Source organism: Camelus dromedarius, chromosome 15 (genome assembly GCF_036321535.1).
Source record: "Camelus dromedarius isolate mCamDro1 chromosome 15, mCamDro1.pat, whole genome shotgun sequence".
NCBI classification, from domain to species: Eukaryota; Metazoa; Chordata; class Mammalia; order Artiodactyla; family Camelidae; genus Camelus; species Camelus dromedarius.
Genome location: NC_087450.1, coordinates 14,020,024 through 14,039,650, shown reverse-complemented (window position 1 = coordinate 14,039,650; position 19,627 = coordinate 14,020,024). Strand labels below are relative to the sequence as shown.

Below are 19,627 nucleotides of genomic sequence, written 5' to 3'. Positions count from 1 at the left end.
AATGCTCTTGGCTAAGCAATCTCAGTTTATGTTCTGGCACCAATTTTTTAAGGCAGATATCTCAACATAAATAAAATAATAAATAGAAAGGCTATATTAATGACAGTTCTAAGTAGTCAGAGTCATTTAACTGGGATCACAGAGAAGGACAGGGAAGAAATTCTTAAGATTGTTAACTGGAAGAGACAGAAAGGGAGAGAAGGAAGGCTCCAGAAAAATTAGTTCATCCTGAGTCAGACTTCCACTCACTTGGCATGACCACGCCACGGTGTTTTTTTAAATCTTAGAAAAGTGCATTAAAGCAACATTATTACTGAAACCCATCCAAAATGTCAATTAATACCAGGCTTTATGGAGAAATAATTGCTGCTCTGCTCAACAGGACCCATGGAGAGTGTATTAAACTTGTTGCCACCAATGAAGAGAGGATGGTTAGTACCAAATGGCTAGTTTTTAAAAAAGCAAAGGAACAATATTTAGGGCATGCTCCACCAGCTCAGCACCATTTGCTTCCTCTTGAGCCAACAAAGAAATTTTTATGGTGTTTGTTGGTTTGCATGCTTTGTTTTTAATGAAGGTACTGGGGTTTGAACCCAGGACTTCATGCCTGCTAAGCACGAGCTCCACCACTGAGCTCTACCCTCCCCCTAATAAATGTTTGCACTTAATTCCACCTCTAAAATATATGACCCATGCAATCCCTGCATATGTCTTTGTCCTACTACCCCGAGAGTTCTAACTTTTTAGAGCCCGTCCCTACTGACAGCACTCTGACCACCTGATCACTTTTCCTGGATCGCCTTTCTCCAATCCCCTTTTTTTTTTTTTTTTAAGATTTGTCAGTTAGAACTAGACAGGTGCAGAAATAATATATATATATATATATATAAAATGATGTTTTATATAATGATGAGACTTAAGGAAGAGATTTAAGCATCAAATGGGGAAGTTTTGTTTGTAAAGCAATTCCTTGTGTCACTGTGTATGTTGTCTCTTCAGGAGCCATCAGAGTGAGTCCTTCTCTACCTGGACTTAACTCACTCATTTATTTGTATGACAAGTAACTGTCACTTTAGGCATAGGTTAGACATGGGCACTTGGCAGCCTTTCAGGTAACCTTAGGACAGAGTTTGTTCATCTGCATTTGGGTGGCAAGATTGCTTTAACTTACTGTGTTTCCTCTCTGTCAGGGTATTTATTAAAATATTTTTAAAATGGCGATTGGGGCTTATGTGTTTCACTTGACTGCCGACGCAGGGGAGACCTTTCAACCTTGAGCTGCTCGCTGGCCACATGAGAATAGGGGCTAGGATGTCTCAGGCCCGGCTCACATAAGGAAGCTCGCACATGTGTACAAACTTTTGCATAAAGGCAAAATCCTTTCCATATTGCAACATCTTTCCCAGTCCTCTCCCAGTTCAACCTTTTCTCATCACCATGATAGCCTACATTTCATAATGAATAGTCAAGGGAATATCAAGAGAACAAAAAAGGAGATGTGTGATGGTTTCCTTTGAGATTATAGCTTTCTCTCATCCAGTGAGCTTATCTTTCTCCTGGATTCTAGCCATGTGAGGTCCTAGCCAGTCAGGCAATGAGTAGAGCACAGACTGGAGTCCTTACCAACACCTTTGGGAAGGGTGCCAAGTTCAGAGTCAAACAAAACAAAGTGAAACCCACAACAATTGCTATACTCAGCTCCATTCTATTAGGCAAAGAGATGAGCTGCCACTTATTTCAGTACTGTGCTGTGACAAACCACTCTAAAACAGTGGCTTACAATCACGTAACACCACAATTAAAAACTTAATGAATTGGAAAAAAAGAATAGCCTTAATTTTTTTCATTATTAAAAAGAAAAAAAATGAAAAAAGAGAAACTAAGCTTTCAGTTAAAACTTAGGAAAAAAAATGAAACAAATCTACAAGAGAAGCATGGACTCTATGAATATAAGAACAAATTAATGAAAACCAAGCAAAAAGAGTAAAAGGGAGAAATAAGTCTTTAAAAATTTCTTTGGAAACACCAGTATCTTTGACAAATTTTTGAAAGTGGAAAAAAACCAGGACATGTAAATTTGTATAATACCAATAATGACAAAAAGGAAATCATCATCAATACAGAGACTTGTTTAATTGCAAGAATTCCCTGTGTACAAAGTACAGATATGCAAATGATTTTAAAATCTTGAGGAAATGAACAATTTTCTGAAAAAAGGATAAATTATGGAACTGGACTGTAGACTCAAGAAAAAGTACAAAACCTGGACAGGTCAATATCTGTGGCTAAATCTTTTAAAGTCATCAAAGAGCTGCGCTCAAGAAAAAGAGCACATCCAGGAAGATTTTGAGAGGATTTTCTCATACTTTTAAGAAACTGATCATTCTTAGCCTATTTCACAAATATAGAACACATAAAAAAATGAAAATTTTCCCAATTTCTTTTAGGAAAATTAACACAAACTTGATGATAAAAATAGCACAAAACCAAAGAAAAATAGCCAATCTCACATATGAAATTGGATGCAAAAATCCTAAATCAAAGATTAACTGATTCTAGAATTTTTCAGAAGCTTATTTTAGAAAGATGAGAATAGTTAGAAATTAAATAGACTCTTAATTTTGCCCAGGAAAGAATTCAATAACTGCATTTGTTACTTCCATGTGACAGAAGATTATGCAAGCACTGAAAATGTTATTGAAAATGGCAGGGGAGAAATGGTCACAGCATTTTATTGAAAAACTTTGATACAGGATGATTCCATTTTTGTAAATATGTGCACCACTCTGTGTGTGTGTGTATGTGATCTGAACGATAAGCACAAAATATTAACTGTCTGATTGTTATCACTGAAATTCTTCCCTCCTTGCCTTCTTCCTCCTTCCTTTGTGCTATTTTGCCCCCAAATTTTCCACAAAGGAGGTGTAGAACTTTGTAATCAGTTTAGAAGAAGGGCTTTTGTTCTTCAGTAAGTCATATCTCAGTAGTATTTCTTAACAAACCCCATGTTTACACACGTCCCACTAAAGATTCGCCATTTTTATTTCTACCCTTTCATTTTTCTAGTTCCCTCTTGTTACCAAATATTTCCTCCGTGCTTTCATCTCACACTCAGTTTTGGCATCCAAAGAAGTTATTATGGAGAGCATGCCAGCGTGTGTGTCAGCAAAATGAATCAAATAACTAAAGAAATTGACCTTGGATCCTTTTCCGTGAACAGCACATAAAAGGCAGGCTATTATGTGAGATTTATTGACCGGGCAAGCGTGCGGTGGAGAAAAGGGAGTCAAGTGAGTGCTATCACCACTCACGACACACCCTTCTCTTTGGGAAAGAAGAGGAAAGCAAGACAGCTGTCTCTGCACCACTCTGTCCCTGTCCTAGACTTGAGCCCGTAAATGAACGCTGTTAAACAAAAAGCCAGAGTACGGTGTCCTCATTTCCAATGATGGACCAAAGATCCAGAGCTCAAAAAAAGGAAAGGATGTGGAATAGTGGAAAGAAATACCAAGGGAGCAGGGCCAATTCATGCTGAGGAACTTGGATATTTTCCTATAGAAGGTGGAGAGACATTGAAGAGTTTAAGCAGGAAGACAATATTGAATATGTGTCTACGTGTGTGTGTATATGTACGTATAGAAATAGACAAATTTTTTTATATATGCAGGCACGTATACACCTTATATATATACCTCTGGGTACCATGTGCATGTGTATGTTTATATGCACACATTTTTATTTATATGTATCTAAATTTTATATGGAAGCCAAAATATCACTGGAAGAGAAAGCCTGAAGGCAGGACAACTGGCTTATTTAGTGGCCCAAGTTCTACAGAAGATGAGCAGCAGTGAGGGCATGGAGGCATGAATGGATATCAAAGATCTTTAAGAGGAAGAATCAGAACTTGCTTCTCCCTGACAGACGCAGAAGATGGCCACCCCCAGTTCCCACTTACACCCCCTCTTCAGGAGATCAACCCCACCTGGGCGACTGCCTGTAAACTTAGTCATAATTCCGAATGCACAGAAGAGAGAAATTGACTGGTTTATCGCAGATTAGGTGTCCTCTCCCGGTCCAGCCAACTATGGCCAAGGCCACTATCACTGAGCCCAAATATGGTTGCTGGGGTCCATTGAATCCCTTTTTAATTGTTAATGGGAAGTTAATTTGTGGTACTACTCAAATGTTTTATGTAGTAAAAAGTATGTATTATGGGCTTCTTTTCTACTTTTTTTTTATTGCAGTATAGTTAACGTACAATGTTGTGTTAGTTTCCAGCGTACAGCATAGTGATTCAGTTACACATTTATATATATTCTTTTTCATATTTTTATTATAGATTATTACAACTTATTGACTATAGTTCCCTGTGTTAAACAGTAAGACCTTGTTGTTTATCTATTTTAGATACAGTTGTTTGTATCTGCTAATCCCATACTCCCAATTTATCCCAATTTATCATTTGACTGCTGTCTGCCTCCTCCTCTGGACTGTATTCTTCACGAGGGCAGGGACTGTGTCTGGTTGCTCAGCACCGTCTGCAGCCCCTTATAACGTGTCCAGGAAATAGTTGGCACTCAAAGACCATTTGTCAGAAGGATGGATACACAAATAACAAACGAAGAGAATCAGACCAAGAAAAAGGCATGATTGAGTCATCCAGTCCAGCCCTGCATCCAGTCACTGTGCTTGGGTCTCATCTATCACTGGAGCCCCGACTTCAGCAGGATTACGTCAATTGCTTCAACACGCCAGTGAGATTTTGTGGTCTTGCTTAGGAACCAACCCCCACTTACAAGAGTGATTTAAGTTAGAAATTATTCTCCTAATTCTAAACAACTGACATAAAACACAGTTTGGAAACCAAATCCACTTGTAACTTGAGAAATACCTCCAAACAAGACAATCAATGGGAGAACGAGGCCAGGGGATAAAGGTATTTGTCAGAAGAAACTTGGCAGGCATGTTATACTTTTTCCATCCGATTATTTTAATATTCTTTCTGTGAAATTCAATTTCCTTAAGTGACCTCTGTTCATAGGAAACTATTTGGTTTAATCTGTGGAAGCCACGGCGTATTTTTAACCATCTCTGAAGGCCAGCTCCCTCTCCATTGAGTGAGCCTGATGCCCAAACAGATGTTTTATAACACTCAGCACACATGAGCTCACCACAGGCAAGTCTTTCCCACACCATCAGCCCACAGCTCTTCCCGCATCTCCGCTGTCATCCCACAAACCCAAATTCAGAACTCACAGGCAAGCTGGAATCCCTACCACGGTAACAAAGGAGAGGAACATGGAGGATCCAGTTTGGAATTTTCAGTGTATTAATGTTTTGTCAATCAGATGACCAATTGGAAACATGCAATATGAAGAGTTAGCCAAATTAAGTAGTATAAAAAGATGGGCAAACTGTCTGCCCCCAAAAGAATTCAGGTTAAAGTAACCAAGTTGAAGGGATCCAAAGCAATTTGACTTTTGATGGCATTTTAAAATACTAGGGCTGAAGGGTCCTTGGACGTCATCCAGCTACACAATTCCATGTCACAGACAAAGAGGCTAAGGCCCCTGGAGAGAAAGGCACTCGGGGTTTCACCATGAATGTGCTGGTGGCAGAACCGGAAGTAGAACTCTGCTCCCAGCCCAGACCCGCGGGGCAGACAGACCACAGCCCCACACCCCCGGTTTCCTGTCTGTTCTTCTTGGACCATCAGTGTCATCAGTGTCTGCAGTTCAAAGGCAGGAAGAAGCCAGAACCTGGTCAACAAGATCTTTCATCCTGACTCTGCCATGATTTTTTTCAGAGTGTGTTACCTCCAATTTAGGTAGACTTTTGTCGAGGAACAACTTCTCTGGATAAATCAATAAAAATAATAATAATAATAACCAAAAGTAATTTGAGAGGTAACATGTCAACATTTCAAGTATGGAAGTTAAGGGGGGGAACACACAGGATTCTTACCACCCCTACCCTAGGAGTCTAGAACATGTCCAAAGGGACCATCAGGGGGAGAATGAGGAGATGTAAACCCACAGCCATGAGTTCACGACCTTAGATCCTCTGAGAATTTAAACGTACAGCGAAAACTTGGAGCTTTCTAGGAAGGCCTGCTCCACCTCAGAGACCGTCGGAGGTGCGAGCGGTATTTGTTGAGTGACAACCTAAAATTGAACCTGGGGCTGCTATGAAGATCTCAAAAGGAGTAGACCTACATGGTGCCTCAAAGACACTCATCCACCAGCTGGGGAGCATGGTACTGACAAGAGCATTGAGTGGCACAGTAAAGTCCTCAGCAAACAAATATTTGTGGAGAGCTTGGGATGGGCTAGGCTGACCATTGTGCAATAAAAGAGCAAAAATTTAATTGAAAGATGTAAGCAAAGACCAGATGGCAAAGGGCTGCACATGCCATCAGAGGAAGGCATTTGGATTTTATTTTAAAGATGATTTGGAGTCTTGAAAGACCCTGACCTGGGGAGTGAATTGACCAGACTGCTGTTCTGGAAAGATCTCTCGACAGCTGTGTCAGGCGCTGATGGAGCGTGGCCAGGTGCTACACTGTGTGATACCATCTGCAAGTTCTTCAAGGCAATATTTGCACTTTTAGTCTATATTCAGGATAATACAGTGAAAGGGGAATAAGAGACTAGGGCAGTAGAGTTAAGTTTTAATCACACTTCTGTGATTTACCAGCTGTATAGTCCTGGGCACATTACTTAAAAAGGTCTGAAGAGAAAGACTAATAACATATGATATCACTTATATGAGGGCTCTAAAAAAAAAATGAGACAAATGAACTTGTTCACCAAACAGAAACAGACTCACAGACATAGTAAACAAACTATGGTTACCAACAGAAAAGGAGTGGGGCAGGGGATAAATTAGGAGTTTGAGATTAACATATATACACACTACTGTATATAAAGTAGATAAACAACAAGGACCTACTCTACGGCACAGGGAACTATATTCAATAGCTTGTAATACCTATAATGGAAAAGAATCTGAAAAAGAATATGTACACATGAAAAAATATTACACACATGTATATGTGTAATTGAATCACTTTGCTGTAGCAACATTGTAAACCACTATACTATACTTCAATAAAAAAATATTAAAAAAAAATTTTTACATAGGTCTGAGCCTTCAGTCTCCTGTACAATGATGATAATAATACTTAGCTAATGGAGTTTTGATAATAAATAAAATGAATGATACGTCTGGATGTTTCTAATAATCTTCCCAACGCTATTAGAGCCAACCAAAACCCAACGGCATTTTTCAGCCCAGGAGGAGTACCACTTAACATCCTGCTTAGCCACCACTTTGCTGGAAATATTGTTGCATTTTCTTCTTAAAATTTAATCAGAACATTTTGTTGCTAATGTGTGAAAATAATCGGCATTTATATTTTGTAAATGAGCCAGCAGAGGGAAACTGAGGTCAAAGCCGAATACTGGATCTGAATCAAACCACCCAAAAACAATCTCGCAAAGAATTAAACTGGTTACAAAGATCAGCATACGAACTAAGCTCTCCGATTGTCCTAGCAACCTTTTAAGCAAACACTGGTGCAGATTTGCTGGGATATATGACACTGGGAACATCTGGCCTGTCTATTATCCTCTCGCAAGCAAAAAATGAAATCGTGTAAACTGATCTATAGGCCAATTATACGGTCTAAGTGCTACAGTGTTTGTTTGGCTCCTTTAGTTCCAGGTTTTAAGAACTTAATTGGTAGCCACACCCCTCCCTGAAGTCCTGATTGCGTCTTACTGTAACTGACCCCAGGGATTTGTTTATGCAATGTCTGCATCTTCTTTTCGGGACAGGTACTTGTAAATGCATCATCTGTCAACTGTGTGTGCAAAGCACTGAGGGAGGTCCTGTAAGAATAAGTTACAGGAGTGACGCAGCAACGGGAAGGGAGAGGAGGGTGCATAAAACAGCAGGCCTTGGGAGCAGCTCTGGTCACATGTCCAGTGCTGCATATTTTCCCCCATACACCAGTTTTATACTAGAAGCCAAGTGAGGCGTGTAGAGGTTCTAGCCTGCAGCTCACCTAGAAGGCACTAAACTAGGAGTCAGAAAATCTGCTGCTGCTTCCAACCAGACAAGGTCATTATTGCGTCTGAGCATGTTTCCCCATCTAGATTCAACTTCATTAGCCAGACACAACATGCCAGGCACTGTCCCAAGCCCTGCACCGGCACTGATTAAGTTAATCCTCTTCATGACTGTAAGTGGCAGGTGGTGTGTTATCCCTGCCCTCCTCGTCTTGCGGTGGGGTGTCACTAGTCGGGGTGGCCAAGGCGGTGAGCTTCCCCCTCCCCACCCCCGGTCTGGCTCTGAGCTGCTGTGTTCAACTCTAATGTGCTGGGATCTGTGCTCCGAGAAGTGACTGTGGGGCACCCCTGGGGTGTTACTGACTATAGGAAGGGGTGCTGTCCCTCTCCCCGACCCCGCCCCACCCCTGTCCTTTAGCTGCCATGGCCGAGAGGCTGTGATGGCTGGAGCCGACCTAGGAAGGTCTTGCTCCCACATCACTCCCACTCCCACCCTCCTCTGCCCCCTTTTACTCCATCTTTAGCTAAGACGTGTGAGAGATCCTTTTCTGTTCACTGGATCCTTTCCAATCTTTTTGAAGACATTTAGGAATCCGAATCTAGGGCAGGAACAGAAGTATTGGCAGAAGCATCCTGGAAGCTCCTGATTTTGTCTCTGGTAAAAATATTTAGTTACCATTGTGTGAAATAATTAAACGGGTCTCTGGGTGAATTCACCTCCTCTCTTGCCCCATCTCATCATCACTGATCCCTGAAGCAAGGAAGAGAGCAGTGGGATGGCCAGCCCTAAAGCAAATCTGAAGCCACGTGGGGACTCGACCCCAGGCACCAGTAGCTCCTTCCCCAGGATTGGAATTCTTCATCTTTAAAGGAAATGCATCTCTTGAGTCTCTTGGTCTGACTGGGCTTATGTAGGAATGAAGGGCAGAATCTGCAGTAAATCTCAACTCTGACGTTCCACTGCGGGGGTTTATCGCAGATGGTAATCGTTAGGATTTTCACATCTTAAAGGAAAGAGCTTTTTCCAGAATCGTAAATAACCTGTAACCAAGGCTTAGATTCATAAAGCTGTAAAAGAGGGCTGCCTGGACAAGGGGGACACAGAACTGAGGCAACTGGGGAAAGCTGGTCCGTGATCTGGGAGTTCTGGGCAATGTAGCAAGAAAATGGTGGCCGCTTCCCTCAGTTGGAGGACCCCAGTCAGAACCTAAGAAGGTTAGGTCCCAGTTAATCTCATGAAATGCAAGCCCAGAGACAATGGGGTTCTGGCACCTAACTATGGCGTTGTCACCCCTAAATCAGCAGTGGAACAGCAAAGTAAAAACCAGGCCACAGCCTTCCAGAAGTTTCTCATCTAGCGGGGAGCCAAGGCATTTATAGATAGAACTGTTGTTGTATGCAGGCTTTGGTGTGTGGTGTGGACCGTAACTCAAGAACTGAGGGAGGGATGTATGGCAGGAGTATAAACTGGATCTGTCCAGGAAAGATGTGTGAAGGGAAAGGGACTTGACTTGGGACCAGAAGGATGAGTGAGGTGCACACATGTGAGGGAGGAAAGTTTTGCCCCACTGCCACTGGCTCCCACCAAGATGCCTCGTGCCCCTGCTGCCCCCCTCCCTAAGCCAAACCTCAGATCACACACTTGTATTTCCCTCTTGTCCTTCGGGTAATTGATCCTTAAATTCCACAGCCTCACCCTCACCATCCTCAAAAAGCCTAGAAAGGGAAACCATGACTTGTCCAGATGTATCCCATTCAGCTTGGACACCACAGGATGGGCATCCATCCTGAAGAATGAAGCCAGGAAAAATCCAGCACTCCCTCCCCAGCACCAGGGGAATGCCCATATTGGGGTAAAATCAGGTTAAAATGAGCAAGAGAGGAGAAAGGGACAGGGCAGTGTCAGGGGGGGTCGTCCCACCTCAGCCTCCTTGGGGAGGGATTCTGCCAACCTCTAGGATGCACAGTAGAGAGAAAAAGATGCCCCCAAACTCTAATTCTAAAAGACACATGCACCCCAGTGTTCACAGCAGCACTATATACAATAGGCAAGACATGGAAGCAACCTAAATGTCCATCGACAGATGACTGGATAAAGAAGTTGTGGTCTATTTATACAATGGAATACTACTCAGCCATGAAAAAGAATAAAATCATGCCATTTGCAGCAACATGGATGGACCTTGAGATCGTCATTCTAAGTGAAGTAAGCCAGAAAGAGGAAGAAAAATATTATATGATATCACTTATATGTGGAATCTAAAAAAAAAAGACACAAGTGAACTTATTTACAAAACAGAAACAGACTCACAAACACAGAAAACAAACTTATGGTTACCAGGGGGGAAGGGGGTGGGAGGGGGAAAATTGGGAGTTCAAAATTTACAGATACTAACTACTACATATAAAATAACAAGCTTCTTCTGTATAGCACAGGGAAACTATATTCAGTATCATATAGTGACCTATAATAGAAAAGAATAGGAAAATGAACATATGTATGTTTGTGTATGACTGAAACATTATCCTGTACACCAGAAATTGACACAACATTGTAAATTGACCATAGTTCAGTAAGTAATTTTTTTAAAAGAAGAAGACGCCCCCAGAGGTGTGGGAAGTTTCAGAAAAGGCCAGGGTCCCACAAGAGTGGTCATTACCCTGCCCAGGCAAGCAGGGGAGGGTCCAGACACCAGAAGGAGATAGTCGTGAGTGGGAGAGCCCCTGTGCGCCTGTCCCCTGCAGAGCCGAGCATTGGGTGGAAGGTTCCCAGGTGCCTGTTGAGACTAGAAGTATCTGTTGGGGGACACGGATGTTGGGCCTGTGACTCTGGAGCGCAGAAAGGAGATGCCACAGGGGCAAGAAGACTACCCAGAGCTGGCTTTGGATTCTGGACTTTCAAGAGGATGCCAGGCGTTTATTCTTCCTTGACCAGCTGGGTGCCCAGGAAGGGTGGGGAAAAAGCAGAATTCAGGGTCGATGCCTGCTTTGCAATAAAACGTCCCCAGGTTGTATTTCTTAAGAACCTAAGGGTACCTGGGCAGGTGCAGCGGCATCTGGAAGAAGAGGGAACTCCCCAAACAAAGCAAAGGCAGGAGAAACTGTTCCTGACAGCCCTGGGGAGGGCAGGGGCTCGGAGGGGGAGGTTATATCTGCTGGTGACACCAACCCCACCTCTTCCTAGCTGTGTGGCCTGAGATAGTGACTTAACTTTTTTAAGCCTCGGTTTCCTCATCTATCAAATGGAACAACTGGTAATAATACATGTCTGGCAAGGCTTGCTGAGATTAAGTTCAATGACCTCCGTATTCGCCTTGACCCTGTGCATCTGGTTAAGGTCAGTCCTCTTCCCTTCTGCGTCCTGGAGAGGGAGACTCCAGGAAAAATGAAATCAGACAAATAATCTTGCAACACAGTAAGCCCCGAGAAAGGAAATGGGGGGCTTATCCATTGTCAAGTTCTACTGCATGCCAGCAGAGCGCTGACGTAAACATCATGTCTGCCTTCTACCTGTTTCTTTCAGGCTCCCCCAGCCCCTGCACTTCGCGCCTGCCGGGTTGCGAGCCCGCAGCAAGCATCCGCTGACATTTTCTTCTCTCTGACTCTCTTCCAGGGACGCTGTATCAACTTCACCAGAGTCAAGAACAACCAGCCTGCCAAGTACCCCCTCAACAACGCCTACCACACCACCTCGCCGCCCCCTGCCCCCATCTACACCCCGCCACCCCCTGCTCCCCACTGCCCTCCCCCGCCCCCCAGTGCTCCCACCCCTCCCATCCCATCCCCCCCTTCCATCCTCCCCCCTCCTCCTCAGGCTCCCCCTCCCAACAGGGCCCCGCCCCCCTCCCGACCTCCCCCTAGGCCTTCTGTCTAGAACCCACAGTTTGTGCTCTGGGTTCTCTCAGAAACTCTGGGGAGGAGGCTCCTCTGTGGTGTTAGAACAATGTCTTTCCAGTTACAGGAGGCCTCCACTTTGGAAATGAGTGGTGACAAAGCCCACGGACGTTCACACACTTTAAAAATTGGTTTGTGACACCACTGCACCGACATTTGTGATCAGCGGAAAGAAATCGAAATTTTGAATTGCTTGAAAACAAATGCTGAGGCCACGACAGTCAGTTACAGCCAGCCAGCCATCACCTCTAGAAGGTTCCAGAGACGGTGAAACTGCGGAGATGCTCTAAATGGGACTGTGTCTCATGGACACCCAGAAGAAATTCCTTTCTCTGAGGGTGAAATGCGGAGTCAGATAAGAAATAACACTGCTGGGTTTCTAAACGCTGCCTGCCCTCCTCCACGTCACCTCCATCCCCTGATCCTGGACCCTTGGCCTAGGAACCAAAGAATCCTCACCCCTGCGTGCCACCCAGGAAGGTAGAAACCCTTTGCCTACAACTTTGGGGGGAGGTTGGGGGTCCCCGTTGTGGCAAGAATCTCGACATCAGACAGGTATCCAAAAGCATGCTCTGGAATTTGCAGAGGAGTAAAAACACCCGCCTTATTTACCTTTCCAAATTCTTCCAATTTCCAAGCGAGGAAGAGGGCAGTTGTTTACCGATGGAAAAGGTATGTTGTTATGTTGCTGTGTAAGTGAATCAGGTGTGTGCATTGATGGGAAAGTATTGATGGGAGCATCTGACAGTTTCTAAAACCCACAGGCTGTGAGCAGCTAGAGATGGCTGGCTCTGGCCCAACATGGCCCCTAAATCAGCAGACAACAGCATTGTCGAAGAGCACTTGTTAATAATTCATGTTAAAAAATCAAGATTTGGCTTGGATTTAAATCATTTGCAAAATGAAGTTGACTGATCCTACTTTCCAGAAACAGACATGAGTTGATCATCCCAAAACGTCATCATTAGCACCTACCACACAATTTCACTGATTCTGTTTTTCTTTCTTCGTGAAGTTGTGCATCAGAGACTTCTAGGCAGAGCTGAGAGATATCATAAGGAATCTATCCCCCAAAAAGCATGTGTGTGGATGCAAATATATTTCTCCTTGGCTTTTCAACATACTCACAAATATTATTAGCTGCCTAAAATTCCCACTATGTCTGGGAACCATTCCACTCCTTCAAGTCTTTCTGAATCTGTTGTCATCAGTAAGCCTTATAATCACTTTCTAAACATTGGGCTTCAACACCCGAGGATAAAATCAGAAGCCATCATTTAGGGCCTCCTGCACCAGCCTGTTCAAAATTACCTCCCCCTCCACCTTTCCACAGCTCTTAAAATTCCACTGCCAAAACCCTTAAATCTTTTCAGGAACAAAGCAGAATATAAAATAAACACAAACTTAGTGCTTTGGGCTGTGGTTGCCAAAGATCCTTCCAAAACCCATCAAGCCAGCCTCATTCTTTCGCCTTACTTAGAACAGATACATAGGACCTGGCAGTCATTCCATGCACACCAATGCTGGTAGCCATGGCAGACATTGCTAATCAATCACAGCACTATTTTCCATGGAGCCCAATGATTCCTTTACAATCTTCAAGTCACAGTTCCACAGGCTCACCACTCATCAGTCACAATTGAGAAATAAAAGAACCCTAATTGCCATCCCAACTTTAGAAAGCAAAAGCAAGCAGGGATTGTGTGAGGGAGTGGGGAAACCTTTGGGCATAAAAGGTACAGTCAGGGGAAAACAGATCTAGGCAGAGTGCCTTAGTGGATGGGCGGGGGGGAGGTGCCCAGGCACTAAATCTACAGTGCCAAAGGCAAACTGACATTTCTCCAAGTGTACTTCAGACCCAGCCCTTCTCCCAGCCTGCCACTTTCAGAGAACTTCCAGGCTTTCTCACAGAGCTAAAATCAGAGATGGTTTTCATGACTTACGAAAGCAACCTCCCTCCCTTGCCCCCCCCAACCTGGCCCATATTGTCTATTTTTAGGACATTAGGCTTCTTCTCTAGCAAAGTCCCCCCAGGAAGCAGGGGTCTTTGAAGCAGGGGTCAGAATGTCTCAGCCACCTGCAGGGACATTGCTGGACTCCAGAAAACCATTCCATAGGAGGATGGGTTCCCCAGGCTCACGGCGTAGAGACGTTGAGCCCCTGGCCACTGTTTTGACTGCTGGCGGTACAAAACAGTTCACCCCACACCACTGCCACATGGCTCGCTGAGGCCATAAGAACGTTTGAGACAAGGTGTTGACATTGTTGTGTAACAAGATGGCAGGCATCAGGTGAGAATGCCATGTTCAGGATCTCAACCGCACGTCAGTCAGAAGCCCTGTGCAGTTTCCAAGATGTTGTTTTGATGAACTTTTTGATAAAATGGGAAACTGCATATATATGATGACTTGGAAGAGGATTAGCAGGGTTTGTCCTTAAAAGGGGTTCATCACGTCATCCCTAGTCACTTACAGAATTACAGTGGAGAAGGAGAAACTTCTACGCTGTATGAACAAGGCAATGTTTCAATAGTAGGTTATTACAGGCAGGAAAACTCTTTAACTGGTTTATAAAATCTATCAGTACTTGTGTCATTCCCTGTAAAAGGTAGCAGACATATGATTGTGATCCGGAAACTGCACAAAATTATTTCTTCAACCCCCAGGTTACGGTCCTCGCGAAGTTGTTTTTTTTTTTTTTAATAAAAGTCAACTTTTTGTTGTATATATTCCTATTCCATGTGTTAGATGGAAGCATTTCCTACCCAGTGTGAATAAAAAGAACAGTTGTAGTAAATTATTATAAGGCCAATGATATTTCATGGCAGGTTATTCTACCAAGCTGTGCTTGTTGGTTTTTCCCATGACTGTATTGCTTTTATAAATGTACAAATAGTTACTGAAATGACGAGACCCTTGTTTGCACAGCATTAATAAGAACCTGGAGCGGTTACCTCTGTTGACGACCAGCTCACAAACAGTTTCTGGCCTGGAGCTTGGCACGTACTCCGGGAAGGCACAAGATCTTTCTTTTACGAAGGTCAAGACCAGAGCTGGTGGACATATTAATCTGGCCGTGGGTAACCTCATTGTAAATATCAGCAGAGTGGGCAGAGATGATCTCTAAGTCTCATGTACACGAAGGTCCGAATACTGTCTCAGATGAGGGAACTCCATCCAAGAACTAGAAAAAAAAAAAAATAACAATGAGATAATGAACAACAGGTTCAGCCCAGAGCCAACTCAATACAGAACAATTAATGCTGTGTAAAGTGGGTTGAATTAGTTTGCAAACTATATAAAGATACACGCAGTAATAAAAAGCCTATTAATGCACACCAGATGGGAACGGGGTATTCTAGTCAATCGCCTTTTCTAGTTATCTGAGCTCTATTATATTATCATACGTGGATAACCAATTTAAAAGAATTAGAATATGATTTTTTTTAAATGCACTTAACATTAAACTCTTCTAATTCTTTCTTCTATCTGTGATAATTCAGAAGACAGGATGGATCATCAGCGCCTCTGAGTCATTGTTATAAAAATCAGTTATGCTGTACCTGCTCGGCTAAATGTGGACAATGACAAACCCTGGAAGTTGCTTTTTTTTTTAAAAAATAATAAATGTTTCAGATCAACTCTTTTCCTCATTGTCTCCTTGTTATAAAAAATAAAGTATAGATTGTTCAAGTGCTTACCATTCTGGTCATAAAATGGTTATCATTCTGCAGATTAAATTACAGTTCTCAAATGGTTTGGTGCTTTCTGCTAAACGCTTTACTGTCCTGATTATTTGCATTTCTGCTTTGTCTGTCCAACATCCAACATATTCTTTATTGCTAGTAACAGTTTTAGATTTTAAAAAGTGACCCATGGAAAAAAAATGAAATAAAAAGGAGAGATAGAGAAGCGCACAGAAAAAAAAAATGTACTGTATCGATTAGGATTGTGTTTGACTGTCTGTCACGGAAACGTGGCTGTGATTGACTTGGCTCACAGAGCAAGGACCGCAGAGGTTTACATCTGTTTAAGAAACCAGAAAGTGTCATAAACAGTGCTGCAATAAATTCTATCTACAGACACCTCAAAATATGGTGTTACTTCTGCACTTTGTTCTTCTTAGCAGCTTCGATTCAGCTCCTCCACTAATATTTTTTGAAGGTAAAAGAGTGTCTCTTACTAGTTCCTGAATCTGTTTCTTTACAAGTTGTCATTAAGCCTTGAATTTACCTTAATTGGAATAAAGTTGGAATAAAATCATCCGCAAACAGAAAACCATGCCACAATCTCTTTCCCAGATGAATAGCCTTTTGAGCACATGCACATTTTAAAATTATATTCCTCACTAAATCATTTTGCGATAACTGACCAGCAATTTGGAAGGAAAAAGAGAAGCTGGAGTCCTACCTCACGCCTTATACCAAAATAAATTCCAGCTGTATTTAATTTAAGTGTAACAAGTAAAACCAGGAAAGTACTAGAAGTAGAAAAAATGTTTACTGTATGGTATGAAGAATTCTTCAATCTCATACATTGCTTGTATTGCCGCCCACCTTTCTTATGAAGTTACTTCAACTACCCTGAGTGATGCTCCAATGCGTTAAGTCAAATAAACAAAGAAACCAACAGGAGTAAGATCATTGATCAAGTGCTGACGGCAGACTTGAGTGGGAGAGCCACAACTAGTCATCACTAAATCCAATTTTCTGTCTTCAGATAAATACATGTTTCTCTGGAGTCTCACTTAGGTACGGAACCAACAGTATAACACTTTGTCCATCTAACTACATTGTAAGCAAGGTCAATGTTACTTAAAATTATCAAGCACTTGGTACCAAGCCATAGAGCTGGCATAGGCAAAACAAATGTTGTTATTCTGATCACAACTCTACTGTATTGACTTGAACCATCGCACCACCATCCTGAAGTTATCAAACCTAAAGAAGACTTATGATTCTACTGGGTGTAATTTTTAATTCCTCTCCTTTTCACTCCACTTTCAAATGACCACTTAGTTATATAAATTTTTCCTTCTCTGCCTAAGTTGGAACAGTTTTAATATTTGGAGTCAAAACTGTGCAACATCTCCTTTATTTAGCTTTCACTGTCATTTCACAATGTACTTATAAAGCAACAGCAGCAGTTAACAAAATGCCTAAGTCACTTGAGAGCTCAGAGCAAAGCTCTGTTAAAAGATGTTCAATTAACTGTGCACATTCAGTACTTTTCTGCTGGCATCTTTAATTGAGAGGTTCTTGTAAACATTAGAAGTGGATGCAACTCATAAAAGACATTTTTCTTTGTGTGGTAAAGTGGCTTGAATTCTTGCAAAGGATTTTAAAAGTACAAGAAATGTTGGTGCTCAAAGTGCAGAAAACATTTCATTTTCTTCTGAAGGAGAAGTCGTAAGTCAGGAGACTTGTCAGCCACCCTTCGCTGACATTTTTCAAAAATGTGCACCCCTCCGAAGTTAGCCATGGAAGATTTACAGCCTCCCATCTTCACATTGTTTTAAAATATAAGCACTTAGATGGATGGCCAAAATAGTGGAGTAGGAAGACCCTGAGCTCACCTCCTCCCAGGGGCACACCAAAATTACAACTATTTACAGAGCAGCTGTTAATGAGAATAACCAGAACACTAGCAGAAAATATTTTCCACAACTAAAGATACAAAGAAGGAACCACAGTGGTATTGGTGGGAGGCGCAAGGATGCACGATAATCAAGACCCATACCCCTGGGGAGGTGACCACAAATGGGAGCTTAATCACAATGGCAGGGGTTCCCCCCAAGGAGGGAGGGCTCCAAGCCCAACAGCAGGCTCTGAAGCCTGGAGGTCCTGCACCAGGAAGGTGAGCACCTAGTATGTCTGGCTTTGAAGTCCAGTAGGACTTGCTTAAGGGAGAGCCAGAGATTTGTATGAAACAAAGAATCTGCACTTAAAGGGCGCAAGCAAAATCTCACACGCTCCAAGACCCAGAGCAGAGTCGGTAACATAGAAGGAGCATGGGTCAGACCCACTTGCTGATCTTGGAAAGGCTCCCAGAGAGGCAAGAGGCAACTGGGACATCTCCTGGGGACACAGATGCTGGCAGCACTCATTTTTGAGGGCACGTTGTACCGTGATGACACTGGGGCTGGCGAGCACCATTTTGGAGACTTCCTCTAGCCTACTAGTGCCAAAGGCTTATCCAGGGCAGATCAGCACCAGTCTCAGGATCCCCCAGGCTGAAAGGCCAGCAGCACAGGGACTTAGCAGGCCAGGCACCAGCCCCAGACACCCTTGGCCATGAAGCCAGCCACATTGAGACCTATCCCCACCCACCAGTAGGTTGGAAGCCCTTGCAAAGGCAGTGCCTGGCAGCAAACCAAGCTGAGGGCCAGCATCACCTACCAACTGCCTACGATAGTCAGCCCCATCCCAACAGAAGAGCCCAGCAGCTCATATAGGGTCACCCCCACAGCATGTAGCTCTGGTAACCAGAGAAGAGTACACTACTGGGCGCTATGGGACATCTCCTACGTAAGGCCACATCTCCAAGATAAGGAAGCATAACTGATGTAGCTAATACAAAGAAATAAACAGAGAACTAGGCAAGATGAGTCAACAGAGTAATATGTTTCAAATGGAACAACAAGATAAAATTCCAGAAGAAGAACTTAGCAAAGTAGAGATAAGCAATCTACTTGATAAGGAGTTCAAGGTAATGATCATAAAGATGCTTAGTGAACTCAGGAGAAAATGAATGAACATGGTGAGAAGTTTAACAGAGAGTTAGAAAATACAAAGAAGAACTAAACAGAGCTGAAGAATACAATAACGGAAATAAAAATACACTAGAAGGAATCCACAGCAGAACAGATGACACAGAGGAACAGATCAGCAAACCCGAAGACAGAGTAGAGGAAATCACCAAAGCTGAAAAGAAGAAAGAAGTTTAAGACATGAGTATAGTTTAAGAAACCTCTGAGACAACATGAAGCATTGTAACAGTCACATTACAGGGACTCCCAGTGGAAAAGAAAAAGAAAGGGGCAGATAACGTATTTGAAGTAATGACAGTTGAAAAGAAGATTAGCATGGCCCCTGCGCAAGGATGACACGCAAATTCATCAAGGGTTCCATTTTCACATGAGATCAAAAACACAAAATGTGAGGGAGGGTAGTAAAAAAAAAAAAAAAGTAGACCTTTTAGAATGTGTTTGATCTTAACTGACTACCAGCTAAAAGTAGAAACAGTTATAGGTCAACATAAACTCCATAGTAACCACAAATGCAATAGACACACAAAAACTAGAGAGAAAGGAACATAAGCATATCGTCAAAGAAAATCATCAGACCACAAGGGAAGAAACTAAAAGAAGAAAAGGACAGAGAAGAACTACAGAACAATCAGAAAACAAGTAACAAAATGGCAATAAGTACAGACCTACCAATGATCACTTTAAACGTCAATGGACTAAGTGCCCCGATCAAAAGACACATGCTGCTTAAGAGAGGCTCACTTCGGAGCTAAAGACACACACAGACTGAAAGCAAGGGGGTAGGAAAGGTATTTCATGCACATGGGAATGACAAGAAAGCAAGGGTAGCAATACTTCTATTAGACCAAAGAGACGTTGAAACAAAGTCTACAACAAAGAAGAAAGAAGGG

At 42.7% G+C, this 19,627-nt stretch overlaps 1 protein-coding gene and 1 pseudogene across 1 annotated transcript in view; both read left to right on the top strand.

Annotated features, from left to right (window-relative positions):
- Positions 1–15,609, top strand: part of ANTXR1 (ANTXR cell adhesion molecule 1) — a 218,345-nt gene extending 202,736 nt beyond the window's left edge. The window contains exon 18 of the mRNA XM_010979894.3: positions 11,689–15,609. Coding sequence (XP_010978196.3) covers positions 11,689–11,949 — 261 coding nt within the window. The 3' untranslated portion in view covers positions 11,950–15,609. The remainder of the gene's footprint in view (positions 1–11,688) is intronic.
- A 3,399-nt stretch (positions 15,610–19,008) lies between these two features.
- On the top strand, positions 19,009–19,104 carry LOC116157584 (U6 spliceosomal RNA; annotated as a pseudogene).
- Positions 19,105–19,627: the final 523 nt, after the last annotated feature.